The sequence below is a fragment of the Chiloscyllium punctatum genome, chromosome 21 (genome assembly GCF_047496795.1).
Source record: "Chiloscyllium punctatum isolate Juve2018m chromosome 21, sChiPun1.3, whole genome shotgun sequence".
NCBI lineage: Eukaryota > Metazoa > Chordata > Chondrichthyes > Orectolobiformes > Hemiscylliidae > Chiloscyllium > Chiloscyllium punctatum.
The window spans coordinates 72552477-72578464 of record NC_092759.1 but is presented as its reverse complement, the minus strand read 5'-3'; the positions used below and the strand labels follow the sequence as shown (position 1 = coordinate 72578464).

At 40.4% G+C, this 25988-nt stretch overlaps 1 gene segment (V, D, J or C); it reads left to right on the top strand.

Annotated features, from left to right (window-relative positions):
- The first annotated feature begins 10275 nt into the window (after positions 1-10275).
- The window catches only part of LOC140492686 (Ig heavy chain C region, membrane-bound form-like), a 32227-nt gene continuing 16514 nt past the window's right edge, over positions 10276-25988 (top strand). The window contains 3 exon segments of the C gene segment in view: positions 10276-10324; positions 16414-16714; positions 17569-17612. Coding sequence covers positions 10276-10324; positions 16414-16714; positions 17569-17612 — 394 coding nt within the window.

Here is a 25988-nt window from a genome sequence, read left to right as displayed (position 1 = left end):
GAAATAAATCCTGGAGACCTGATTAGATGTTTCCCAGAACTTAGTGGGAAGCTAGCGAAGAGATTCCTGGACGCCTTGCTGAGATATTTGTATTGTTGATAATCATAGGTGAGATGCCAGAAGACTGGAGAGTGACTAATGGGGCAGCATTATTGAAGAAAGTTGTATGGAAAAGCCAGGGAACCATAAACTGGTGAGCCTTTCACCCCAGAGATGCTGCCAGACCTTCTGAGTATTTCCAGCAGTTTCTGCTTTTGTTTCTGATACACACCATCCACAGTTCTTTCAGTTTTTATTTAGTGGTCAGAGAGCATTACTGTTGGAATTGGAGGCCTGTTAGAACATAACAACATCCGAACATAAGAAATACAATCAGGAGGAGGCCATCTGACTCCATGAGTCAGCTCTGCCTTTCAATAATATCGTGGATCATCTTTCAATGGACTGAGACTCCACTTACCCACCCTCTCACTATAACCCTTCATTCCTTTACTCTTCACAAATCTATCTTCACCTTTAAAACATTCAACAGGTTAGACTCAGCTGCTTCACGAGGCAGGGGATTCCAGAGATTCACAACCCTTTGGGTGAAGACGTTGGCTTGACCTGCTATCCTTAGTAGCCACACATGCAGATGACAAGCAACATGAATTCGACTGGGGCAACACTACTATTATAGGACAAGCCAAACAGAGAACAGCCAGGGAATTCCTAGAGGCATTGCACTCATCCACAGATTTAATCAACAAACACATCCACCTGGACCCAATATACCGACCACTGCAACGAACAGCTGGAACTGACAACCGGAAGCAGCAGATACAAATCAATATAAATACCGGAGACAACGTCACAGAAGCGCTTCACAGGAGGCTCCCAAGCACTGAGGATGTCACCAAGACAGGGGATGAAACGTTTGCAACACAAATTCCCAGCTCGGCAAACAGAACCACAACAACGAGCACCCGAGCTACAAATCTTCTCCCAAACTTTGAGTCTCCCTGCTTCTGTCTTATCTATCCCATTTGTAATTTTACAAACCCGGTCCCCCATTCTTCTGAATTCCAATGAGTATAATCCCAGTCTGCTCAATCTCTCCTCGTAAGCCCACCCCCTCATTTCCAGAATCAACACAGTCAACCTCCTCAGCAAACCCCACCCCAGTGCCATCTCAAGAGTGTACAGAGTACTCCAGGTGTGGCCACACCAGCGCCCTATACAGCTGCAGCTCCTAATTTTAAACTCTATCCACTGGCAAAGAAGGACATTCTTCCATTTGTCTTCCTAATTAGTTGCTGTACTTGCAAACCATACTTTTGTGTTTCATGCGCAAGAACACCCAGGCACCCCCTGCACAGCAGCATTCTGTAACTTTTCACCATTTTAAAGTAGTCCATTTTGTTATTGTTCCTAACAAAACGGATGACCTCCACGTTTACTAACTTTGTACTCCATCTGCCAGACCCTTACCCACTCACTTAGCCTGTCTATATCCTTCTGCACACTTTGCCCTATCACTCATTTAAGTGGCTTCTGTGAATTACAACACTCTACACTTGGGTCTCTAACTTGAAGCAATCTATCTGAATTGTAAACAATTGCAGTCCCAACAATTGTAAATAATTGCTGTCTCAACACTGATCCCTGAGACACATCACTAGCCACTGATTGTCAACCAGAAAAACACCCAATTATCCCCAATTTTTGCGTTCTGGTAGTTAACCATTCTTCTGTCCATGCTAATGCATTGCCCGTAACACTGTGCATCTTTATCTTATGCAGCAGCCTTTTGTGCAGCACCTTGCTGAATGCCTTTTGGAAATCCAGATACACCACGTTCACCAGTTCCCCAATGTCTACCACGCTCGTTATAACCTCAAAGAATTCCAATAAATCAGTTAAAGATGACTTGCCTTTCATGAACCCATGCTTCATTAAATAAATGTAGGTGTTGCATTTTTGTAAGGCAAACCAGGGCAGGACTTATACAATTAATGGCTGGGCCTTGGAGTTTTGCTGAGCAAAGAAACCTAAGGGTGCAGATGAATCATTCCTTGAAAGTGGAGTTGCAGGGAGACAGGGTGGGGAAGATGGTGTTTGGCATGCTTTCCTTCATCGGTCATAACATTAAGTGTAGGAGTCGAGATATCATGTCTCCGCTCTACAGAACGTTTGTGTGGCCACATTTAGAATTATTACAGACAAATCTGGCTGACTATTTCTATGAAGGATTTTGTGAAACTTGAGAGGGTGTAGAAAAGATTTCCAAGAATGATGCTGGAACTGGAGTGTTTAAGGTATAAGGTGAGGCTGAATAGGCTGGGGCTTTTCTTTTCCCTGCAGTGAGAGGAAAGGAGGCTGAGGAGTGGCCTGGCCAAGACCTATAAAATCATGCGGGGCATTGATTACTGCATTTAAAAGGCACCTGGATGGGTGTATGAACAGGTACATTTAGAGGAAGATAGGCCAAATGTTTGGCAAGTGGTACTCAGTCCGATTGGGATTGGTCAGTGCAGTTGGACCGAAGGGTCTGTTTCTTTGCTGGATATCTGTATGACTATAATCTTTGTTAAAACTGAAAAAAACCACTATTCTTACCACAGCTGGAATACTGTGAATTGTTCTTTGGATTCCTGTCACAAAGAAAAGGTACACTGGAATGTGAGACAATCCACACGAGGTTGAGTCGACTGATCCTGAAGATGCAGGGACTGTCTTGAGAGTAGAGATTGAATCGCTTGGGTCTATACTCATTGGAAAATAGAAGATTCAGTGGTAACATTCTGAAACATCTATTATTTTCAGGAAACTTGATGGCGTAAATGCAGAAATGTTGTTTCCTCTTGTGGGAGAGTTTCGGACCAGGGAGTAGAATCTCTGAATTAGAGGTCACAAATTTCAGGCAGAAGAGAATTTTGTCTCCCAGAATGTTGTGAATCTGTGGAATTCATTTCCACAGAAGACTGTCGAGATTGGGTCATTCAGTATTTCGAAGGCTGAAATGGACAGATTTTGATTTGGTAATTGAATCAATGCTTACAGTTAAAACACTGGGAAGTGAAGGTGAGGATTATCAGTTCAGCCATGATGTCATTGATTGGAAGACCAAACTCCATTAGCTGAACAAGCTGCTTCTGGTTCCCTATCATTGACCTTTGCTCGAAGTTACTCTTTTCAGAATTATATCGGCCTCATTTAAATTTCATGTTTGAAGCCCAGCTGCTTCAATCTCTCCTCATCATGAAAAAAATCAGGGATCATCTTTCTCCCTGTTTGATGGCATTGCATTCTGCCTCGAATGCAGTGACTGCATTTATAGTCATGGAGTCCTCCAGTTCTGCTGAATATTTGTCAAACACAACCACGACTGTCACAGAAAAGGTTAAAGACAAATCAAAACTACATTTAAACTACCATATCAAACACACTGTCGGCATGTGTTGCATGGAATAGACACGTATTGCATATTAAAGCTCTCTCAGCACTCATCCATTAAACACTGCAAGGGTTGTTCATAGATGATTTGCGTATGTGCCTGTAGATGATAATCTACTTGTATAACAAAGTTTCGATGCATAGTGTTGTTCTCTTTTTATTCTGGTATCAAGCATTTCAAGATCAGAAAGACAGTGGGTAGGAGTCCAAGCCCCTTTACACGGCTACATCAAATGTTTTCTGTGATTGTACAGCTCATGTAATGGGCTGGGTAAATCTCCCTCTATATTCTGCTGTCCAATGCAATCATGTCAAATATATTTTGGTTTAGACATAGAGTAGAGCTGCGTCCAGGATTCCCTAAAAAAAACCCTCCCAGAGTAGGTACAACACAGAGTCGATACAGAATAAATCGACCTCTACAATATTAAACATTCCATGAGATGTGCAGTAAAGGTTAATTATAGTCTAAATAAGCATTGCCCTGAACCATTAAACATTCCTCAGCCAAGAATAATACTGCTGAGATACAATGAAAACGCTATCACAGTCTTGCAGCCTCATTCCTTCAAGCATTTCCAGATCACTCAATACTCAGATAGATTTTTGAGAAAATCTTGACTCAAATCTCTCTCAGGCCTCAGGCGACTGACTGTGTGGAGTTTGCACGTTCTCCCCGTGTCTGCGTGGGTTTCCTCCGGGTGCTCCGGTTTCCTCCCACAGTCCAAAGATGTGCAGGCCAGGTGAATTGGCCATGCTAAAATGCCCATAGTGTTAGGTAAGGGGTAAATGTAGATGTAGGGGTATGGGTGGGTTACGCTTCGGCGGGGCGGTGTGGACTTGTTTGGCCGAAGAGCCTGTTTCCACACTGTAAGTAATCTAATCTCTAATGAAATGGATGAATTTGGCTGAGAGAATATGTTGGTGAGGTGTTGGCTTCAGGTTATTAAGGAAAATATCTTCCGATTGTGGAGAGGCAAAACACGGCATCAGATATAAAGAAAAAAAGGGGAGAAGGCAGGAGGGGAAGAGAGAAAATTAGAGACAGAAATATTAGCTGTGCCAATGTATCTCTGAATTATAGACTTTTGACTAAACATGACAACTGATATCTCTGTCATTCAACAACCATACAACTTATGTATTAAAAAGTCCTAACATCAATTAGTATTGGAATCCATTGAGTTATTTGCATTTTTTCCACAATTCGTGTGCTGTGCTTGTGGGGAAATATAAATTCGGGTTTTGTGGTTCTGTAATCTATTCTGAGAATCCTATTTCTGTGTTTATTTACATAAATGCTTAATTGGCTTCAAGGAAGTGGTGATGACAGCAAAGCCAGATGAACAAAGTGATTTGTTGGTAAGATTCAAATAGAAACAAGTATATTTTAAGAATATTGACCATTTGTAGAAGTGAATACAAATTTATGAAGACGAATTGCAACAGATTTTATTTATTGAAAACTTTTATTTTGGTTAAAAATTCAGTGCTGAAAATTCTGCATTTAAACTTCAATGTTGAACTGGATCTACTCTGAATGACCAATGATTTATATTGTAGTCCGTTTAGACGGTGCAACATCACTCAAAGTGTGTGTTAGAACATTCACGTGAAATACTTTACATGAATATCAGGAACTGCCGCAACAATTACATTTAATTGATATAGTTGTTGTGAGGTTTTGTTACACGTATTATTTTCTGTTTAGGGTCAGCGATGAGTCCCTATCCCCAATTGTCCATTGAATAACTTGCTAAAGCCACTTCAGAACACAGTCAATTACTTCCCAGTGGGTCTGGAATCTCATGTCGGCCAGACCATGGAAAGGTGACAGATGCATTGGCATTTGTGCAGCAGCTGTTTATGTATTTTTCCATTGACTCGGGCTACATGGTCACCATTTGGCTTTCTTTCCGATTCCAGGATTTCTTTAAATTCAAATTTCACCCTGGGCAAACGATGGTATTCCAAACCCTGGCCATTCAACATCAAACTGGAGTTCGAGAATACTGGTCTCATGATATCACCACTGTGATCCTAATGTGGGAAATGCACAGAAAGCACAGAAATGCAATAAATCTGACACTTTACTTCATGAACAAAAGTTGGAGTGCAATACTGGCAAGAACTCTCTTGCTGTTCACAGCAACACCACAGGAGACTTTGCATCCAATCATCAATCTTAAATGTGTACCGGACTCTGTCTGAACAGCCTGACTCACCATAATTTGCATTTTTGAATTCTGCAATGACTTATGAAAATGTTAGTCACATATCCCAAGAAGGTGGTCATCAGCTACCTTTTTGAAGGCCTGCCATCTTACTCGGCTAATTATGGTTGATCTTTCTTAAGCTTTATTACAACTAAATGGCTTCTCAGTCGAGACTGTAGTGCTGGAAAAGTACAGCAGGTCAGGCAGCATCCGGAACAGGAGAATCGGCGTTTCAGGCATGAGGCCTTCATTAAGATACCTGATGAAGCTGTTATGCCTGAAACGTTGATTCTCCTGCTCCTTGGATGCTGCCTGACCTGCCGTGCTTTTCCAGCACTACACTCTCAACTCTGATCTCCAGCACCTGCAGTCCTCACTTTCTTAGTCAGGTTCGGCACAGGAAAGGAACTTTTTGTTGAACAGGTAGGCAGGCCAGGTAGGAAAGTCACACCTCCTCCTCTGAAAGACAATACTGAACCATGTAACATGTTTCAAAACTTTGGTAGGTCTGTGATTATCATTCATTACCTCAGCATTTTCATTTCATACTCTTTCATTAATTGAAGCTACCATGGTAGAGATTGATTCTGGAACTTTGCTCCAAACCTTTCGATTGCTTATTACATACCCATAATGCCTCCTCAACCACTTTCTCAAACTGTCATGTTAGCTTCAATGATTTTTTTTATTGACTCATGGAACACGGTGGTTGCTTTCAGTTGTCTGTAGGTGTCCTTCAGAAGATGGCAGAAAGCTGCCTTTCTGAAATAACATGTTCCAAAATGGCCTGAGGAAGGGAGTTCCAGATTTTGACCCAGTTACAGTAAAGGATCGATGATATATTTCCATGTCAGGAGTGGTTTAGAGAGGAGCTTAAAGTGGTACTGTTCCCAAGTATCTGCTATTCTTGTCCTTCGAGATGCAAGTGGTAGTGGGAAGGTACTGTCTAAGAAAGTGGCTAAGTTTCTGCTGTGCAGTATTTTAGATAGTGCATACGGCAGGTATGCCTGAAGAAGGGCTTTTGCCCGAAACGTTGATTCTCCTGCTCCTTGGATGCTGCCTAACCTGCTGCGCTTTTCCAGCAACTCATTTTTCAGCATACGGCTGGTACTAAGCATCAGATATGGAGGCAATGGACACTTGTGGATGTGCTGCTGATCAAGTGGGATGCTTTGTCCTGGACAATGCCTAACTTCTTGAGTGCAATTGAAGTTGCTCCTATCCAATCAAGGGGCGAGCTGTGCTATTACTCTCCTGACTTCTGTCTCTTAAATAGTCAATTGGCTTTGCAAGTCAGAAGGATGAGTTACTCGCTGCAGTATTCCTCACCTCTGTCCTGTTGTTACAACCATTGTATTTATATGGAGTGTCCAGCTCAATTTCTAATGAACAATAAAACCCAGGATGCCAATGGTGAGGGATTCAGTGAAGGTAACACTATTGAATGTCAAGGGGTTTTGGTTAGATTCACTCCTATTGTCAATGGTCATTGTCTCGCAGTTTTGTGGTGTGAATGCTATTTGTCACTTGTCAGCTCAAGTCTGGATATTGTCCAGATTTTGTTGCGTTTGAATGTGGACTGAGGAGTCACAGAAAAGGTGCTAGATCAATGCAGATTTCACTTCTGACCTTCTGATGGAGGGAAGGCATTGCTGAAGCAGCTGAACATGATTGGGCCAAGAACACTTTCTTTAGGAACTCCAACAGAGATTTGCTTTGGCTGAGACGACTGACCTCTAACAAGCAGAGCCATCTTCCAATGTGGGAGGTTTGACTGCAGGCAGCAGGGAGGTTGTCAACTGATACCCATTGAATCTAGTTTTGCTCGGCTCCATAATATCACACTCTGTCGAATGTGACTTTAATGTGAAAGGCTGTCACTCTCCCCTCATTTCTGGAATTCAGTTCTTTGTCCATGTTTAAATCAAGTCTGTAATTCAGTCATGAGCGGAGTAGGCCTTGCGTAACCCACATTTTATGTCACGAGCAGGTTATTGCTGAGCTAGTGCTGCTTGATAGCACTGTGGAAAGCACTTTCCTACACCTAACTCATGATTGAGCATGGACTGATGCGGCAGTAATTCACCAGGGTGGTTTGACCTGTTTTCTGTGCCCAGGACATGCCTGGCCTATTTTCCACATTGTCCATGCCAGTGTTGTAGCTGTAGCGGGAGTGCTTGGCTAGCACAAGTCATCAGTATTATTGCCAGAATTTTGTCAGGCTCCATAGCATTTGCAGTAACCAGTGCCACTCGCCCAACAGTGTCTTGATTTCACGTGGAGCGAAGCGAATTCTCTGCTGACAGGTATCTGTAATATTGGTGATCTATGGAAGATGCTGAGATGGATCAGACAATTGGCACATCTGGCTGAAGGTTGCTGTGAATGCTCCAGCCTTACCTTTTGCACTGATGTATTGTTCTTTCCAAAGCAGAGCAAGGGAATATCTGTGGAGCTTATTCCTTCAATGAGTTGTTTAATTATCAACCTTAATTCACGACTCGATGTGGCAGCACTGTGGGCTCAGACCCCAGCTTCCTGAGTTAATGGTCTAGCCACAATATCGAGGAGAAAGTGAGGACTGCAGATGCTGGAGATCAGAGCTGAAAATGTGTTGCTGGAAAAGTGCAGCAGGTCAGGCAGCATCCAATGAGCAGGAGAATCGACGTTTCGGGCATGAGCCCTTCTTCAGGATTCCTGAAGATCGCTTATCCTTTGTATTTTGTAGATTCCAACAATACATCATATATTCGCTTAAATTGTTAGTCTTGAAAATGCTTTACTTCACAGACTTTAGGATATAATGTTCTGTTTTCAATTCTTCTCTCCGACAGGCAAGGTCATTGATGTCATACTGGCTTTCCTCCTCATTAATTGCAAAACCAAACGTTTTTCACCTCATCTTTTAACTTACTGATCAAAATTGCTCCATTCTTGACTAGACCTTTCATATACGCTGCAAACATCAAAGGATCCAGCACCAAGTCATATAATAAGCCACTGGACACAAGATGTCTTCATAATGACTACCTTCGAACATTACCTTCTGCCAACAAATAAACCTTTGATGCATTTACCAAACTGCACCAGATCCCATGAACCCTTACCTTATTGAAGATGCAAGATCTGGTCAAAAACCTGATAGAAGTCAAGAAGCATTACATTCACTTTTTACACCCGATGTCACATCTCATTGCCTCTCCACAAAACAGAATCAACCACTTCCGATATGATATCACTTCCACAGTGTCAAAAACAAACGGACAGATTGCAGTAGGTCTCAACATTGTATTTAATTCCATTCCCATTTTCCAGAATGAAACAGAAGAGACACAAAATTATTTCAGCTAGAGTAAATTATCTGTCAGAGAGATAAGAAGAGTTACCATGCTGAATTTTATTGCTTAAACTTTACTTTTCCAACTTTTAATGAATGCTGTCTCTTCGATTTACTTATTAACTTCCCTCAAGCTTTCTACTTTTAAACATAGGTTTATGAGCGAAACTACATATTGTCATTTAGCTCCTTTCACCCGATGTTAACTCTTCCTATCTCTCTGACGGATAATTTACTCTAGCTGAAATAATCTTGTGTCTCTTCTGTTTCATTCTGGAAAATGGGAATGGAATTGAATACAATGTTGAGACCAACAGCAATCTTTCCGTTTGTTCTTGACCCTGTCAGTGTGTGTTCACCCTCAGAGGTAGGAAGAAAGTTTGTGCTGATAATACGGAAAGTAGCGCCTGATGTATCATTCTCAGCTGGCGTGCAACTTCCTGTTTCTATGTGCCAGCAGCCAGCCACACATCTCACTCCTGATCAGAAAATAAACCCAGGGGATGCAATCTGGCGGAAACATCTGCCAATGTGGCCTATGTCAGGACACAGAGTGTGAAGCGATCACATTGAAGTGACATCTGCAAATCGACATTTCGATCTCTGTTTCATGGTCTGATTCCAGGACGTCATTGGACGAGTCTCTCGACCATCTAACAAGCTCATTCGATTCACTAACGTCTGGAACATATCGATATGCACCTTTTCATGTCTTTGATCTTGTACTCCTTGTTACTCTGTCTTCAGATTTAATGTTCCCAGTTTTTGATTCTGCCTTCGGTATCCATCACCTCCCCAGCCGAATACATGCCTAAATTTTGATCAACTAAACAAATAATACAGTTTTGTACAGACAGGTATGTCGGTGTGTCAGATTAACAGAATCAATATATGGAGAGATCACCTTGTCAGTATCTAACTCTGACCGACATTGAATTCAAATAAACCACAGCACTGTATGGTTTCAAACTTTGCAAATCCTCTCTCTTTGAAAGAGCTTGTTCTAACGGTTAATTATTTTCTTGATTATTTCAGAAACTATGACTAAAAAATCCCTGTTTTTAACAAAGTTTCAAATATTATTAAAAGTTGCAGCACTGGCATTTCCTACAGCGAGCATTGTGGTGTTTAACTGTTCTGGTCAAAATTTGCTTCAAGCAGAAGACCTAATCATTGGTTTCTCTGAGTTCCCAGCCATTGCACTTGCAGTTCCATAATAACTGCAAGCAATTGATAAGCCCCAGAATGAACAGAATGTCCAGGCCCTGCACATATCAAAACGCAATGATGTCAGCCTCGAAGATCTCCGTTTCTTCCTGTCACGCCAACCCAAGCAGTACATGCTCAACCTCAACTACATTTCCTTTCAATCCTCCCACTTCCTCCAAACCAAAGGGGTGGCCATGGACACTTGTATGGACCCCAGCTATGCCTGCCTCTTCGTCAGATATGTGGAACAGTCAATCTTCCACAGCTACACTGGTACCATTGCCCACCTTTACCACCGCTACATTGATGACTGTATCAATGCCACCTCATGCTACCACTAGGAGGTTGAACAGTTCATCAACTTTAATAAGACCTTCCACCCTGACCTAAACTTCAGAGGGACCATCTCGGACACCTCCCTCCCTTTCCTAGACCTCTCCACCTCTATCTCCAGTGACCAACTAAACATTTACTACAAGCCTTCTGACTCCCACAGCTACCTGGACTACACTCCTCCCACCCGACCTCCTGGAAAAATGCCATCCCTTTATTGTAACTTCCTGTGCCTCCACCGCACCTGCTCCCAGGAGGACCAGTTCCACCATAAAACATCCCAGATAACCTCTTTTTTCAAAAATTGCAATTTCCCCTCCCACGTGGTCGACGATGCCCTTGAACCCCATTCCTCCAATCTCAACAGGGAGCCCTCCTGGTCCTCAACTTCCAATGCACCGACCTTGCATACATCATATTATCCTCCGCTGCTTCCACCGCCTGTAAACAGACCCCATCACTCGGGTATATTTCGCTCCCTACGCCTATCCGCATTCCGGTGGCACCATTCCCTCCGCGACTCCCTCATTAGGTCCATGCCCCTCCACCAGCCCACTCCCCACCCCTATCACCTTCCCTTGCTACTACAGGAAGTGCAAAATCTGCGCCCACATCTCCCCCTCACCTCCGACAAGGCCCCAAATGATCCAGAGAAATGTATCTATACTTCCACAAATGTCATCTGCTGTGTCTGTTCCACCTGATGTGGTCTCCTCTACATCAGGGAGACAGGACACTAACTTGCTGATCATTTCAGAGAACATCTCTGGGACACCCATGCCGACCAACTCCACGGCCCCGTGGCTGAACACTTTAACTTCCTCTCCCACTCCACCAAGAACAGATCTGTCATATTCTGTTCATTTCCAATGAAGAAATACGAAATAACCGAGTCTGAATTTGGGTATATATTAACAGGATTTATTTTGAACTAAGCATGGACAGATTATTTTGCCATAACAGGTGGAGAGATTCACTTCCTGAAAAAGCAGCTCAAGTGATATAAGCTGGCACCAAACCGAGTTTGGTCAATACTGAGGCAAGAATACAGCATACAGTCTTGAGTGAAGTAAATAAAGAAACTATCTTAACTTCGGAACAAGATACAGTTTATTAAATATGAACGAAGACGCAAGTATTTTAGGATATAATAGAAAAGTGATTTATAGTATATTGAAATGCAAACAGAGATGTGAATTTGTGTCTCTACATTCATTCTAGCTAAATTAATCATTTCAGAAATGCATTTGTTAAATTTCATGAATCATTCGTTGGTCCATTCACGAACCTTGTTAGGTCCTTGTTAAATTCTGAACCATCGCCTTCCAGGTTCACAGTGGTTGCGAATTTAATGTTACAGCAAATTGTGAAGTTGTGCACTGTATGCCAATATCTTAGTTTAAAATATAAGCAATCACAGCTCCAAACATTTCCAAAGTATCACTATGGATCTTCCTTGAATCCAAAAAAAATTGTCCCTTTGATCAAGGATTTCTAAAATTTACTCCCATATCTGTTATGAAGGACGTTTTCAAATAACCTGAAGTGCAAATGGTTCCCATCAGTCTGAATACAGTAACATTTCATGTGTTACCCCACACAAAAAGAAATCAAGCAATATTCACGAGTTGCTCTAAGCAAGTCTATGATGGACTGTTTTATCAAACAAAATCATTTCCAATGTTGTGAGGGCTCGCCTGTCTTCTGTGCAATGGTCTGAATTTTGTGTCTGACTGCAGATGACACTGGCTGATCTGGGTATAAGTACAGTTTGCGCCTTTCACATTGTTAATGTATATTGCTGACTTTAGTTGAATAAAGTGATGTTGTCCCAGGCATCGTCTGGCACCATTAATTAGACCATTAATTTCCAAATCACGAGCTAGACTATCAGGTGGAGTGTATTGTTCTCATTGAAATGAATGCTTGGAATATTTCTGGTATGAAGAGTCTTTGAACGAGACAAAGTAGGAAAGATGAATTTAGAGTAGTAGAAAGTTTTCATGACAGAGAGAGATCACTTCGCCCATCGCACCTGTATCACGTGAAGACAGAGCCTTCCAGCCAACACCCAATTTATAGCATGTTGTCCATAACCCTGCAGGTGATAGCACTGTAAACATTCGGGAATATTGTGTAGGGTCTAATCCATTATCAACATAGATATGATCTCCAATGCTGTAAATCCTGGCTTCTGGGGAAAAAGTAGGGGCAGAACTGTATCAATATTCAAACAGTTGGTACAGCCCTGAGGAGCTAATAGGCCCAATTCTAAACGTTGTTTCTCAGGACATTTTGACAATTCTTGACTTAATATCATTGTAAACTGACATGAAAAAAATGCAGACATGTTCCCCAGAAATGCTGACAGCAACATACCTTTACTCAGCCAAGATCAGCAACATGAATTAAGAAAGTTTAAAAAAAAAACTTTCTTTTAACTGATTATCGACAACACGGATTTCACAAAGTGCAAAGTACAGAGGGGAATGGTGGAGGGTTGGGTGTGGGTGATGTTCATTGTTCCCTGATGTCTGGTTGCGTTTGTGAGCAACAGATGAACCTGCGAACCAGATTCAGGATGGTATGGTAGGTATTTCAGCAGATATTGTGTACACGGCATTCTCCCATAAATCAGCAATGATACAAACATTTATTTTTGATGGTGTTTGAAGCCAAAGAAAATTGAAAAATATGGTGGGACAAGTTCCTTTCATTTCTTTGAACTGGTATCAATGGACACTGTCTGTGGACCTGGGGTGACAGGAGGATCTTAAACAGCAGAATGTGAGGGAACAGAACCAACGTTGGTAATCCAGATAGACTGGAACCTTTATCACTGGAGGGTGAGAGTTCGGGGGGGGCGACCTCATATAAGTTTATCAAGCCATGAGTGGAAAGGTGAATGGCTCTAATTGACATGATTCATACTGGAAATGTACAAAGCTTTCGTTTCAAAAATATCACATATCAATAAACTCCACCTGATAATCTGGCTAGTGATGTGGAAATTAATGGTCTAATTAATGGTGCCAGACGATGCCTGGGACAACACCTCTTTATTCAACTAAAGTCAGCAATATACATCAACAATGTGAAAGGCACAAACTATACTTTTACCCAGATCAGTCAGTTTCATCTGCAGTCAGACACAACTTAAAATTCACACCATTGCACAGAAGATAGACGAGCGCTCACAACAGTGGAAATGATTTTGTTTGATAAAAGAATCCATCATAGACTTCCTCAGAGCAAATCATGTTAACAAACTAGTTTTTTTTATGTGTGTGGGGTAGTGCACGAAATGTTACTTTAATCCGATTGATGTAAACCATTTGCATTTAAGAAGTTATTTGAAAACGTCTATCACAGTAGATACACGAGTAAATTTTACAAATCATTGATCAAAGGGGACAATCTTTTTTGGACTCGAGGAAGATCCATAGTGATATTTTGGAAATGTTTGGAGCTGGGATTGTTTTCAATTTTTGACTAAGGCATTGGCGAATTTTCCCTATGGTGGGAGATTTCAACAATAGGGAACATGTTTTTACAATGAGAGGAGAAAAATTAAAAAAAAACATATCAGAGACAACTTTTTACACAGAGAATGGTTTTTGTGTGGGATGATCTTACAACCTTCAGAAGACATTTGGATAAGTAAATGAATATCAAATGTTTGGAAGGATATGGGCCAAGTGCACACAGGTGGGATTAGTTTAGTTTGGGATTATGACTGGCATGGACTGGTTGGACCGAAGGGTCTGTAATCATGCTGTATCACTACATGACTCTGACTATTTCTCAATTTTTCTCAATATTAAACAGTGCTGTAGTGATCCTCGAATGAACTGTTGATGTTAGGGTTGTGTCTGAGACTCTGCGAATATTTCCTTCAATGAGAGGAGGGACTAGTTCTCCAAGTTACATAACTGAAAAATAAACTTTCCTCCAGCATTGTTGCTGAGTCGATTTGTTTCTGAGGAGGCGGTGGTTATGGTTTGCAGTTTGCTTTCCACCAACTGGTCAACAGTGAGACAAAATATCTTTGATCCACTGCAGAAACTCCACCTGCTTCCAGTAAATGAAACTGGGAACTCAAGGACCTTTTCTGCAGTCAGTTTAATTGCTGCCAACTATTGTATCTGGCCTATTAAAGGGAAAATGAATAAACTAAAGTAAAATCCTACCAAACAAACGATATTTTCCCACTTACTCACAATGGATACATTTCACTTGGCATTTCTTCTTTAAAAAGGAAAGTCACTAAATACAGCATTCACTGTGTGACTGTCAGAAAACAGGACATTGAAGGCAGTGACGTTCTGGTTAGTTCAGCCTGTTATTGAGTATCTTTAAAGCTCCTGAATATGAAGTTAATAGATCCAAAATCCCACATTGCAGTAATATTTGTTATCATCTCAAAGTAAATTAGCAACATTGAATTGGTTCAAACTCACAACACTTGTTACACCATTCTCGGATTCATGCATCTCATTAAAACTGAGTGTAACAGCGAAATTTTACTGATTTTCATGAGTTATCTGCCCCTTTCAGAGCTATCAGTGAGCAGAGACATGTACTGTTTATAACCTACATCCGTGGTAATGATTATTGTAATACTCTCTAATTTAACCAAACATTCCTGATGTACCCAGACTGTTAGATATGGATCTATGGACTGTTCATTAGATGCTCTTTCAAAAGTTTACCTCGGTGTTATGTATCACTGCCAACTCACTTTTTGTTTCTCAGGCACACAGCTTTCCTTTATTATGCATTTTAGGGTCGGAGCAATTTGAAAAAAAAGATGCAGGGAGAGACATTCTGCAATGTAAGGAGGTGCTTCTAATCTCCGGGTCCAAACTGTTTAGTGACACACACTCACCTTCTGAACATAATCACTTTAGACATGCTCCATATTATGTTGCCTAAACTGAATTTAGAAACGCAGATTAGAAATGGTATCTTATTTTGTAAAGTGAGAGGGAGAGAGACTTTGAGTGACAGCAAAAATAAAGTCACTAATTTTGTTGGTTAATACTATTATTGAAGTTCTTTTTAGCTTTATCTGCTTGTGGTGGAATGTAGAATTAAAGGGAGTTAACTTCTAATTGAATATTCTAAATATAATCACTTTGGACACGCTCTGTGTTCAGTGGTCTAAATTGAATTTTGAAATGTTTAGTATGAATTACATATTATTTTGTAGTGGGACAGAGACTGGCAGTATCTTGGGAAAACAAGCTCAATTGTTTTACTAGCTGGTAATATGTTTGAACTTTGATTTTAGTTTTATCTGCTTGTGAATGAATGTAGAAATAAAGGGAGCTAACATCCAAATGAATTTGTTTTTTTTTAAACAAAATACTTGCAACTATCATGTGAAACAGACCTGAAGCTACTCAATTTTACTTCCACCATTTAAATAAAAACACTCCCAACGAAGCTATTCAGCAAAATAAATATCCCAAGATGTGTATATGTCCATGTTTCAGCGTAACCTCGTAAATACATGATCCCATGTGTTCGGGCTGAGACCAGGATCCAGTCTGAGCCTCCAGCAGGAAACCAAGAGGCGGAAGCTGTAAACCTGCCCTTTCCGATGGCCATATAAATCCTGGGCACTAGACCGTAATTCAACACTCCTGGATCGGCCCTGTTTCGAAAGATCTTGACAGAACCGCTTCCCACAAGTTATCAGAATGATTGCGTCTACAATTTTTCTCAGTTTATTCCTTACTTTCTTATCATGTGAGTGTTTTTTGTTCAAGTCTTGTCTTTGTCACTGTCTCAATGTTAGTCTACCGCAGGAATGTAAAAGACTCAGCCATCATTTAATCTGTATTAATGCTCATGGTTTATTTGTTTTCTTTTCTAAAGGTGTCCAGTCGGAGGTTGTTTTGACCCAGCCAGAGGCAGAAACTGGCCGTCCCGGAGGCAGCCTGAAACTGACCTGTAAAACCAGCGGCTTCGATCTTAGCAGCTACGGCATGTACTGGGTCCGACAGGTTCCCGGACAGGGTCTGGAGTGGCTGGTTAGCTACTATAGTTCATCCAGCAGTAACTATGCACCAGCGATTAAGAATCGATTTACTGCGTCCAAAGACAATTCAAACAACATTTTCGCGTTGGACATGGAGAACCTGAAGATCGAAGACACCGCCATCTATTACTGTGCAAGAGACCACAGCAAGAGGAACCAGGCTGGACCCGTTCAAAAACAGCTCGACGGAACATTTTGTCAATTCCATCATAAACTGACGGTCAGTACGAGTTTTAAATGCAATTATACCAACTGCGATCTGAAGCAGACCTCAGGCTGCCTCTTACAAAACTATCAAAGAGGAAATGTACCATTTAAACTAGCAAACTGGTGACACAATGGGACAATGTTTTGGACATGTCATATGTACTGCTAACACTTCCATCAATTAAATGCTCGGATAAAATGTTAGTTTTAATATATCTGACAGCTCAGGAAATCACTGCTAATTGTTATGTCAACTATGGCATTAATTCTAAACATGATCAGTACTAAATGGCTCTTTCAAATGAAAATTGAGACCTAGAGTAAAGAACAGAGAATGAGTGTACTGTTCTACATCATTGTGATACTACAGTGGGTACAACTGGGGTGACACTGCAATTATGATCAATACAAAAACCTATTCAGCCTCCACTGTTTGAAACTAGTCAGTGATTACTTCTACAAACTGCCTTAACTTGCACTGCAGTATTAGTTCTGTGCGGTTTAATGCCAGTATCATTATTTAATTTGTAAAAGTGTTGGGTAATTATCAATACACCGTTGGGAATTTTGAGAATCAGCTCATGTGTTACTCTGTGAAGGATAAAACAGTATTAAAGTTTATCAAGAATGATCAGAATTCACAAGTGCAATTATGTGATGAAGATTTATCGTGACTTTATTTTGCCTGTGGTTCTGAAAATTTAAAATGATGGTAGATTTTTGATTTGTTTTATGCAGAGCTAGTTATTGTGTGACCCAGTCCAGAGAATGTAACACTGTGACTATCTTGAATACTGGGGCCAAGGGACCATGGTGACAGTGACTTCAGGTAAGAACTTTGAACTTTCCTAGTGACTTTTTAAAAACTTTCTATTCATGTGACTAATTTCTGAATTAATTGAAACTCAGATGCTGTGCTGAGTTTGGTTTGGGTCGGATTGATTTTTGTTCACACTGATTATACACTTCAGTTAAGGCTCAGCAAATAGTTAAAATGGTGATGATAGAGTCAGTTGCTCAGTGTATCTCTTTTTTTGATCAGATGGGCATTCTGTGTGGCTGGGTTACTTGAAACACCTAATGTCTCTTAATCTGTCAGCTATAAATAATGTTTAATGTTAGTGACCCCCTGACTGTGAGTTTTATTATCAACAACAAACGCTAAGAATTCAAAGATGTTCAAGATATTACCAAACATGATTAAAATATGCTAAAATATCATTATTCATTTCTTGAATATATGTTCTTACCATGATTATATTTTCTCATTTATTTTGTTATTTTTGTTGATGACAAGCAGGTTAGAAACTCATACAATTTTCTTGCGGTGCTATATTGCATTAGATCTGAGTTTGTTTTACATGATTTTGTTGAATTGAGTTGCTTGGAGTTTGGCTTTGCTTTAGTTGATTCAGTTTGAAATGTGTTAATTGTATTCTGACTTTGATTTTACTCGGTTTTGTTGAATTGTGTTGATTGGCTTTTGAAATTGTTTTATTTGATTCTGTTGAATTGAATTGGTTGGATTCTGATTATCTTTCATTTAAATCTGTTGTTTTGAGTTGATTGGATTCTGATTTTATTTTCCTTGATTCTGTTGAATTGAGTTGATTGAATTCTTATTCAGTTTGTGAAATTGATCAGCGTTTTCATGCTTTCTGTAATTGGTGTTTTCTTTCTGGTGAGGAGATTGACTCTCTGGATTACTGTTCATTACCAATATTTATGAAGTTCTTTTGCTTTTCATTAATCATTTCTGCATTTGTTAAACTTATATGACACATTTTTCTCTGCTTGATTGAAAACATTACATCCATTTGTAACTGAATACCAACTTAAGGAAGAAACCCGGAAGTGTGAGAAATGAAAAAAACGAGTTTTTATTATATTGACTTTTTTTAAAAAAACTCAGTACTAATTGTAAACTAGCTGAATTTTGTTTTGAGTAGCCTCATTCAAAATAAAATTTGGGACTAAAATCTGAAACTACAGAATTGATCAGATTATGTAATTGAAACTAACTTAAAATTATAATGTGGTAATATTTGTCCATTCAAGTAATTTTGTTTTGACCATGAATTGATTAATCAATATATGCCTTCAACCGCTCTACTGTACTTTGCACAAGATTGTCATGATCAAGAAGGGTGTGCAGGTTGGAAATAAATTGAACTGTTGCCAGAAACGTTACAGCTTTAAGTGTTAAGTCCTCTCACAAACAAGGTTGTTGTTTTGACTTGTTATTTCAATTCAATATAATCATTAGTTTTGCTGGATTCTGAGCAGCTTTGTTAGACTTCAATTTGTTATTTTTATGTGAGGTTACATCATGTTCTTGGTTCTGTTGAAAATGTTTGCAGAGCTGGTTCTGCTGCAAACACACCGTGTTGTGATCTGGTGATTATTGCTCTGTTGAACAGGGACTGTGCTTGGGTAATATTAAATGTGTTATATTTGGGAAACCGTTTCTGGTTTCATTAATTGTTTTTGCAATGTTTACACGGTTGGTGACAGTGAACCGCTTCAGGTTCCTCATTCAATGCAGTCAGCATGCGAGTTGAAATTTCATAAAGCCTACTATTAAGTGAAAGGCAAATTGCAAAGGTTTTAGAAATGAAGGGAAAACAGATACCTTCGGGCGCCATTTTTACTTCAAATAAATAATTAAGTATTAATCTAATCCATGCTTTACAATCCAAATTTAGAACTCCACTATCTAGTTCAATCACAAGGTCTGTCTTTAAACAGTTTACAAGTCATAGAGAAATAGAAATAGCATTTCAAAAGTCTAATGTTCTAATAGTCCTTGCTCTTGAGCAAAAATGCCATGACTGTGTTATAATTGATCAAGAAACACCTTTCAATTCCGCTGTACACTACATACATATTTTTTCTGGCTGGAAAAGATCATTGGCAAAGACCATTTGGAAATTCTGCTCAATTCTATGAAGAACAGATCAGTTTCATTGCTTTGATCAGTTTCACACGTAACTTGAGTTAATTCATTGTTATGTCCCTGATTAATCTGGATTTGCAGGATAAAAATAAGACATTAACTGAATTATTTAATCTGCACAGTGCTTTAGGTGTTCCCAATCTGTGCATTTTAAACAAATAGTTACATTTTACAACAAAACATCAACTGAAGAGTCATTCTTTCGGAAACAACTGCTATAGTGAATTATGTGACCAAGGCCAAATTTTGAATTAATTAAAATAATCCACCCATGAACTCGCAGGGCAGCATGGTGGCTCAGTGGTTGGCACTGCTGCCTCACAGCTCCAGGGTCCCAAATTCGATTCCACCCTCGGGTGACTGCCTGTGTGGAGTTTGCACATTCTCCTTGTGTCTGCGTGGGTTTCCTTCGGGCGCTCTGGTTTCCTACCACAATCCAAAAGATGGGCAAGTCAGGTGATTGTGTAATTTAGCACAGCCATAGTGTTCAGGGATGTCTAGGTTAGGGTGCATTAGTCAGGGGTAAATATAAATTCGGGGGAATGGGTCTGGGTGGGCTACTTACTGTTCAGAGGGTCAGTGTGGAATTGTTGAGCCAAATGGCTTGTTTCCATACGGTAGGAACTCTACTCTTAAAACCATGGGAATACTTGCTGCAAACGCAGAGAATTCATTTTACATCGATGTGTTCAGACGTATGCAGAGTTCACAAATTTGCAGAAGACATGAACTAGAGGATAACAGTTCACATTGTTTATTCAGACACTGAAAATAGAGTAATATTTATTTTAATTAATACTTGACCGATTTATTGCAATGTAGTGATCGGAAGGAAACTGCTCGCATTAGTTAAGTGTGACAATCATTTGGATTAGATTTCCTGCAGTATGTATCGGGCCATTTGGCCCAACAAGTCCACACCGACCGTTTGAAGAGGAACCCACCCAGACCCATTCCCCTACCCTATATTTACCCCTGACTAATGCACCTAACACTATGGACAATATAGCATGACCAGTTCACCTGACATGCACATCTTTGGATTGTGGGAGGAACTCCACACAGACACAGGGGAGATTGTGTAAACTCCGCATAGGCAGTCACCCGAGGCTGGAACCGAGCCTGGGTACCTGGATCTGTGAGGCAGCAGTGCCCACATTTACTTAGACATCTGTTAAAGCGGGCAACTCCAGACAGAAGCATGTTTTCAATTCATACCTTTTTAAACATTTTCGTTCATTAAAAGCAGTTAACAAGAAAATGACCTTGCCCTGATTCCTTCAACAGAAATGCTTTCCACACTGGAATGCAGTATTGACTTGATGCAGTGCATGCAAAATCTCCACAGTTCAAGGAACGTTTTAAGAATATGTAAAAATAATTTAGAGAATAATTCATTTCCTCCAGATCTGTGCTTTAATTGGTGATATTTCCCACCTCAATAATTTTGTTAAATACAGTGACTTATTAAGTTTATTAACTCAGTGGTTATTTATGTTCATTGTGAACACATTCTTGTTCACATTAATCCACTGGTTAGTTCCTCGGATGAATGGTCAATTACAGTGACGTGAGGAGTTGAGCAATGTATCCTCTAGGATTAAGTCTGTTGTACAGTTTGTTTCAGTGCTATCTCTGACTAACTTGTCAACGGTCCTGGCCATTTGTAAGTTATCCAGTTCGGATCCCTGAATCTCAGACAGTTCAATTTCATCTCGTGCTTCAAAACCACTTTTATAGGCCAGAAATACAATATTCGATTAGGTGCCTCAGAATTGAGAGCCCTGACTATGTTGTTCTAAGCAGAACGAACGTTTCAGGAACAAAAGGCAGTTAGCAAGAGTTTTGAAATTGGTTGTTGGCAACAAGAGATATTTGATTGAGCGAGGCAGATGGAAATATGCTGTATATATTCTTTTATGCCTCAGTTATGCAGGACATATTTAGTGGCACAATGTAGAATCAGAATTTTTTTGCATCTTTTTATTTGAAAACCTATTATCAGCTTTTAATGTCACTGGCAACGGTCATATTACACTTCAAAACATTTTAATCTTTTTCAAACTAAGTAGACGGTCTGGTGCAGCAACATTCACAGGGGGAAAGAGGAAGGGAGTTCGAGGTTGGAATCCAGTGACAGTGAATTGATGGCAATGCAATTCCTAGTTTTATTCCTCTGTAATTCCCATAGAGTTTGAACAATTTGGAGCTGCTGTCAAAATATTCTTGGATAAATGTTGAAATGTTACTTTCATTGTACAAACATTCTGGAACAATCCCTGGTTGTTGGAAGGTGTTAATAACTAACATGGTTTATGTACTGTCAGAACAGGTGGGCTTTGTTCTCTGTGATAGTGTCGAGCTCATTGTGTTCAGGTCTGTTGTGATGTTGTATAGTGTTCCTGATTCTGTGCCAGGTGGCCTGTGTTCACTTACAACCTGTTAGAGAGGTATGTAACACCATCTCTTATCAGGTTACTTCAGTGCAAGAAAGCAGATTGAGATGTTTGGGTGTTTGTTGGAATTCCACTCACAGAGGCCAGTGAAATGTATTCAATCGCTGTCCTGACTTGTGTCTCTTAGATATTAAACAAAATTTTGGCAGTTAGCAGCCTTTTCCAGATCAATATTTGTTCACAAGCGTTTGGGCATCGCTAGATGGTGTTAATGGAGTAAGTGCTCACTTTATATTAAACCAGTGCTGTCGCTGAATTTGATTGTTCATTACGGTGGGCGTTCCGCTGAATCCAACACTTGCAGCAGATGGAGATAGCTTTTCAGTTGGTCTTCAATTGCTATCTCCGAACATCCAGTACCTCTGCTAAGAATCCTTTTTCCAACAGGAGTCAAGCCAACGTAATCACTGTTTATCTCAACAGGTGTGAGCTCTTGTGCCAAAAACATGAAAACAATTTGGTGAAGAGGGGGTCTCTGGATGCGAAAGGTTAACCTTGCCTTCTCTCCACAGGACCTGCTGAGTTTCTTCAGAAATTTCTGTCTTTTATTTTGGTTTTCTAGCATTTAAAGTTTGTTGTTTCATTGAAAAAAGTTCTGTTCGATTAAACACGTTCTTCAGAGAAAAGATGCATTTGAACAAATTGCGAACGTTCAGAGATATTAAATATCAGAGAATCATTGAATTTGAGCTCCCTGATCTCGAGCTGGAGTTTCACAAAAAACTATTATGAAGTAACAACCCACTCCAGATTGCAGTGGCTGCTGTAATTGGGTGGAAGTTATTTTGATCACTCAAATAGAAAATGTCAATGATCTCGTTCCAAATAATCAACAGAATTTTTTTAAAGCATGTGTGAAACAAGTAATTTGTTGAAATATTTTAATAAAAAGTGTTCACCGCCAGTGCTAGCTTAATGAATGACACAATGTAGGAGCAATGAAGGTAGGAGCAAGAGGAGGGCACTCAGCCCCTCAAGCTGTTCCACCACTTACTTAGATCATAGAGCGTCTGTGAGCTAAATCCGCAGGTCTCCCTTTGGCTAAAACTCTTTAACACCTTTGATTAACAAGCAAAAACTATCCCAGATTTACTGATTCAGTAAACAAAGGGAGACACCATTTCTGAAAGACATTGCTGTGAGTACTGTGAAACAATGAGGCTGGAATTAATTGCTCATGAAAGTAAACTTAAAATCTCTGACTATTTCCAATTGAAACATCCCAATCATCATATTTCATTAATTTAACACTATACTTCCCTGGAATAAAGAAATATAATGTGTGATTGCCTTGCTAAAAATGAGGGATGCTTGATTCCTATTATATGATTAAGACATAGCTCTGTTCCTTCAGTGAAAACACAGTCACATCACACAAAAGGAAAAAATGTCATCTTGTATAGACACACAAGTGCCTCAATTAATTTACAATTCTTCCAGTGGTTGTTTGAATCTCTAGACCGGTGTGGAAGTGTCAGACTTTTTATATCGCCTTGAGAAACCAGTTATCATCAGTCTATTTGAATTGCTGAAGTTTGTGTGGTATTAGCACATTCACAGCGCTGGTAGGAAGTGAGTCCCATGGCTGTGATTGAGGAAAAGGAAACGGGCAGGGAAATAGTTGAGAGTCAAGTTGAAGTCTGATTTGGAGGAAAGCTTTCAGGAGAAGCATTTACATACATGTGCGCCCTTATCTTCAAGGATCACAATTTTGGAACATGCTGCCGAAGGGACATGACAGCATGCAAAATGGAAGCTGAAGAAGGCACCTCGACCCCTCGAGAAGGCTATTCCATTCATGGGATCATCATGAATCTTGCTGCTCACCAATCTTCCCAACACTCGATAGCATTGAACCTAATTGTTTACTATTCAGCAAAAGAATGGTGAACCTTTGGAATTCTCCACCACAGAAATTGATTGAGGACAAAAAATTAAATGATTTCAATAAGGAGATAGATTCCTTCAATCCTTAAAAAAATGCTACAGATATGTGGGAGAAAGGGAAACAGGCTACAATATTGGTTGAAAGCCATGAAAACTTTGAATGGGACATGGTTTGTAAGTTTGCATGTAATGCCAACATTGGTGGTATAATTGGCAGTGAAAGTTATCTAAACGTACAATGACATCTTCTTCAGCTGGGCCAATGGGCTGAGGAGTCGCAGATGGAGTTTAATTTAAATGAATACGACGTGTTGCTTTTTGAGAAGATAAATCAGGTCACAACTTAGAGTTAATGGTAAGGCACTGGATAGTGATGTTTAAACACAGGGCCTTGAGGGTCCAGACTCATAGAATCTTACAGAGTTAATGGTAGGGCACTGGATAGTGATGTTTAAACACAGGGCCCTGAGGGTCCAGACTCATAGAATCTTACAGAGTTAATGGTACGGCACTGGGTAGTGATGTTGAACACTGAGGAACCTGAGGGTTCAGACTCATAGATTCTTGAAAGCGTTGTCTCAAGTACCTAGTGTGTTGAAGGTGTTTTGCACATGTACCTTCATTGGTCAGAGCACTGAGTGCAGGAGTTAGGGCTTCATGTTGTAACTGTCCAGAGGAAGTGGTAAATGCAGAGATAGGTCCAACATTTAGAAGACATTTGAACAGCTACAGGAACAGGATAGGTCTGGATGGATATGGGCCAAAGGCAGGCAAGTGGAATTAGTTTAATTTGGGAACTCTGGTCAGCATGGATGAGCTGGACCAAAGGAATTGTTTCTGTGCTGTACGACTTTATGACTCACTGACTTTATGGTGGAGTAGGCTCAAAGTTGGAAGGTGGTGAGCAAGTGAGGGGCTAGATTGGGCATGTGGGAGAGTTTGGGCTGGTAGGCTGTGAGGTGTTGGCTGGCTGCTGGGTAAGCTTGCTTGCACTCTGTCTGGCAAGGTGGCATCAAGGTAAATGGTAATGGTCACAGGATTATTTGTTCAAATTGTGCTTAAAGGTGACGGGTAGTTTGAGCTGAAATGCAGGAGGTCTGTCTTTGCCAGACAGGTTTATGGAGAGGTGGGCAGGATGCCAGGCTGGTTAGTGAAGAGGTGGGCAGAGTGCCAGGATGTTTCGGGTGGAAGGTCATTGTAATGAAGTGACAGGTGGACGTGTTGTCAAAATGCAAAGCTCGGAGTCTGGCAAAATGGTAGGTTGTAAAGCACAGATGCGAAAGGAGCTCGGATGCAATGTGCTCAGGTTGACTTGGTTAAGATGTAAGGTCAGTGATCAAGGGCTGAGGTCATGTCTTGGGTAGTGGGCTTTTGTCAGAGGTTGTGAAAATGATGGTGCCAGGTCCAGTCAGGGCCAGATTCACCATGGGCCAGGTGCAGGGCGGCAGGAGTGTAAATGAGTGAAAGGAATTGAGATCATATGTCCATCTGGAATATAGAATACAGAACATTACAGTGCAGTACAGGCCCTTCAGCCCTCGATGTTGCGCTGACCTGTGGAACCAATCTGAAGCCTATCTATCCGACCCTTTTCCATTTTCATCCATGTTTATCCAATGACCTTTTAAATGCCCTTAAAGTTGGCGAGTGTACTATTGTTGCAGGCAGTGCGCTCCATGCCCCTACTCCTCTCTGAGTAAAGAAACAACCTCTGACATCTGTCATCTATGTCCTGTCCTGCTAGCCATCACTATTCAAGGAAAAAGACTTTCACTGTCCACCCTCTGTTTATCTTTTATGTCTCAATTAAGTCACCTCTCAACCTTCTTCTCTCAAACAAACACAGCCTCAAGACCCTCATCCTTTCCTCATTAAACCTTCCCGCCATACCAAACAATGTCCTGGT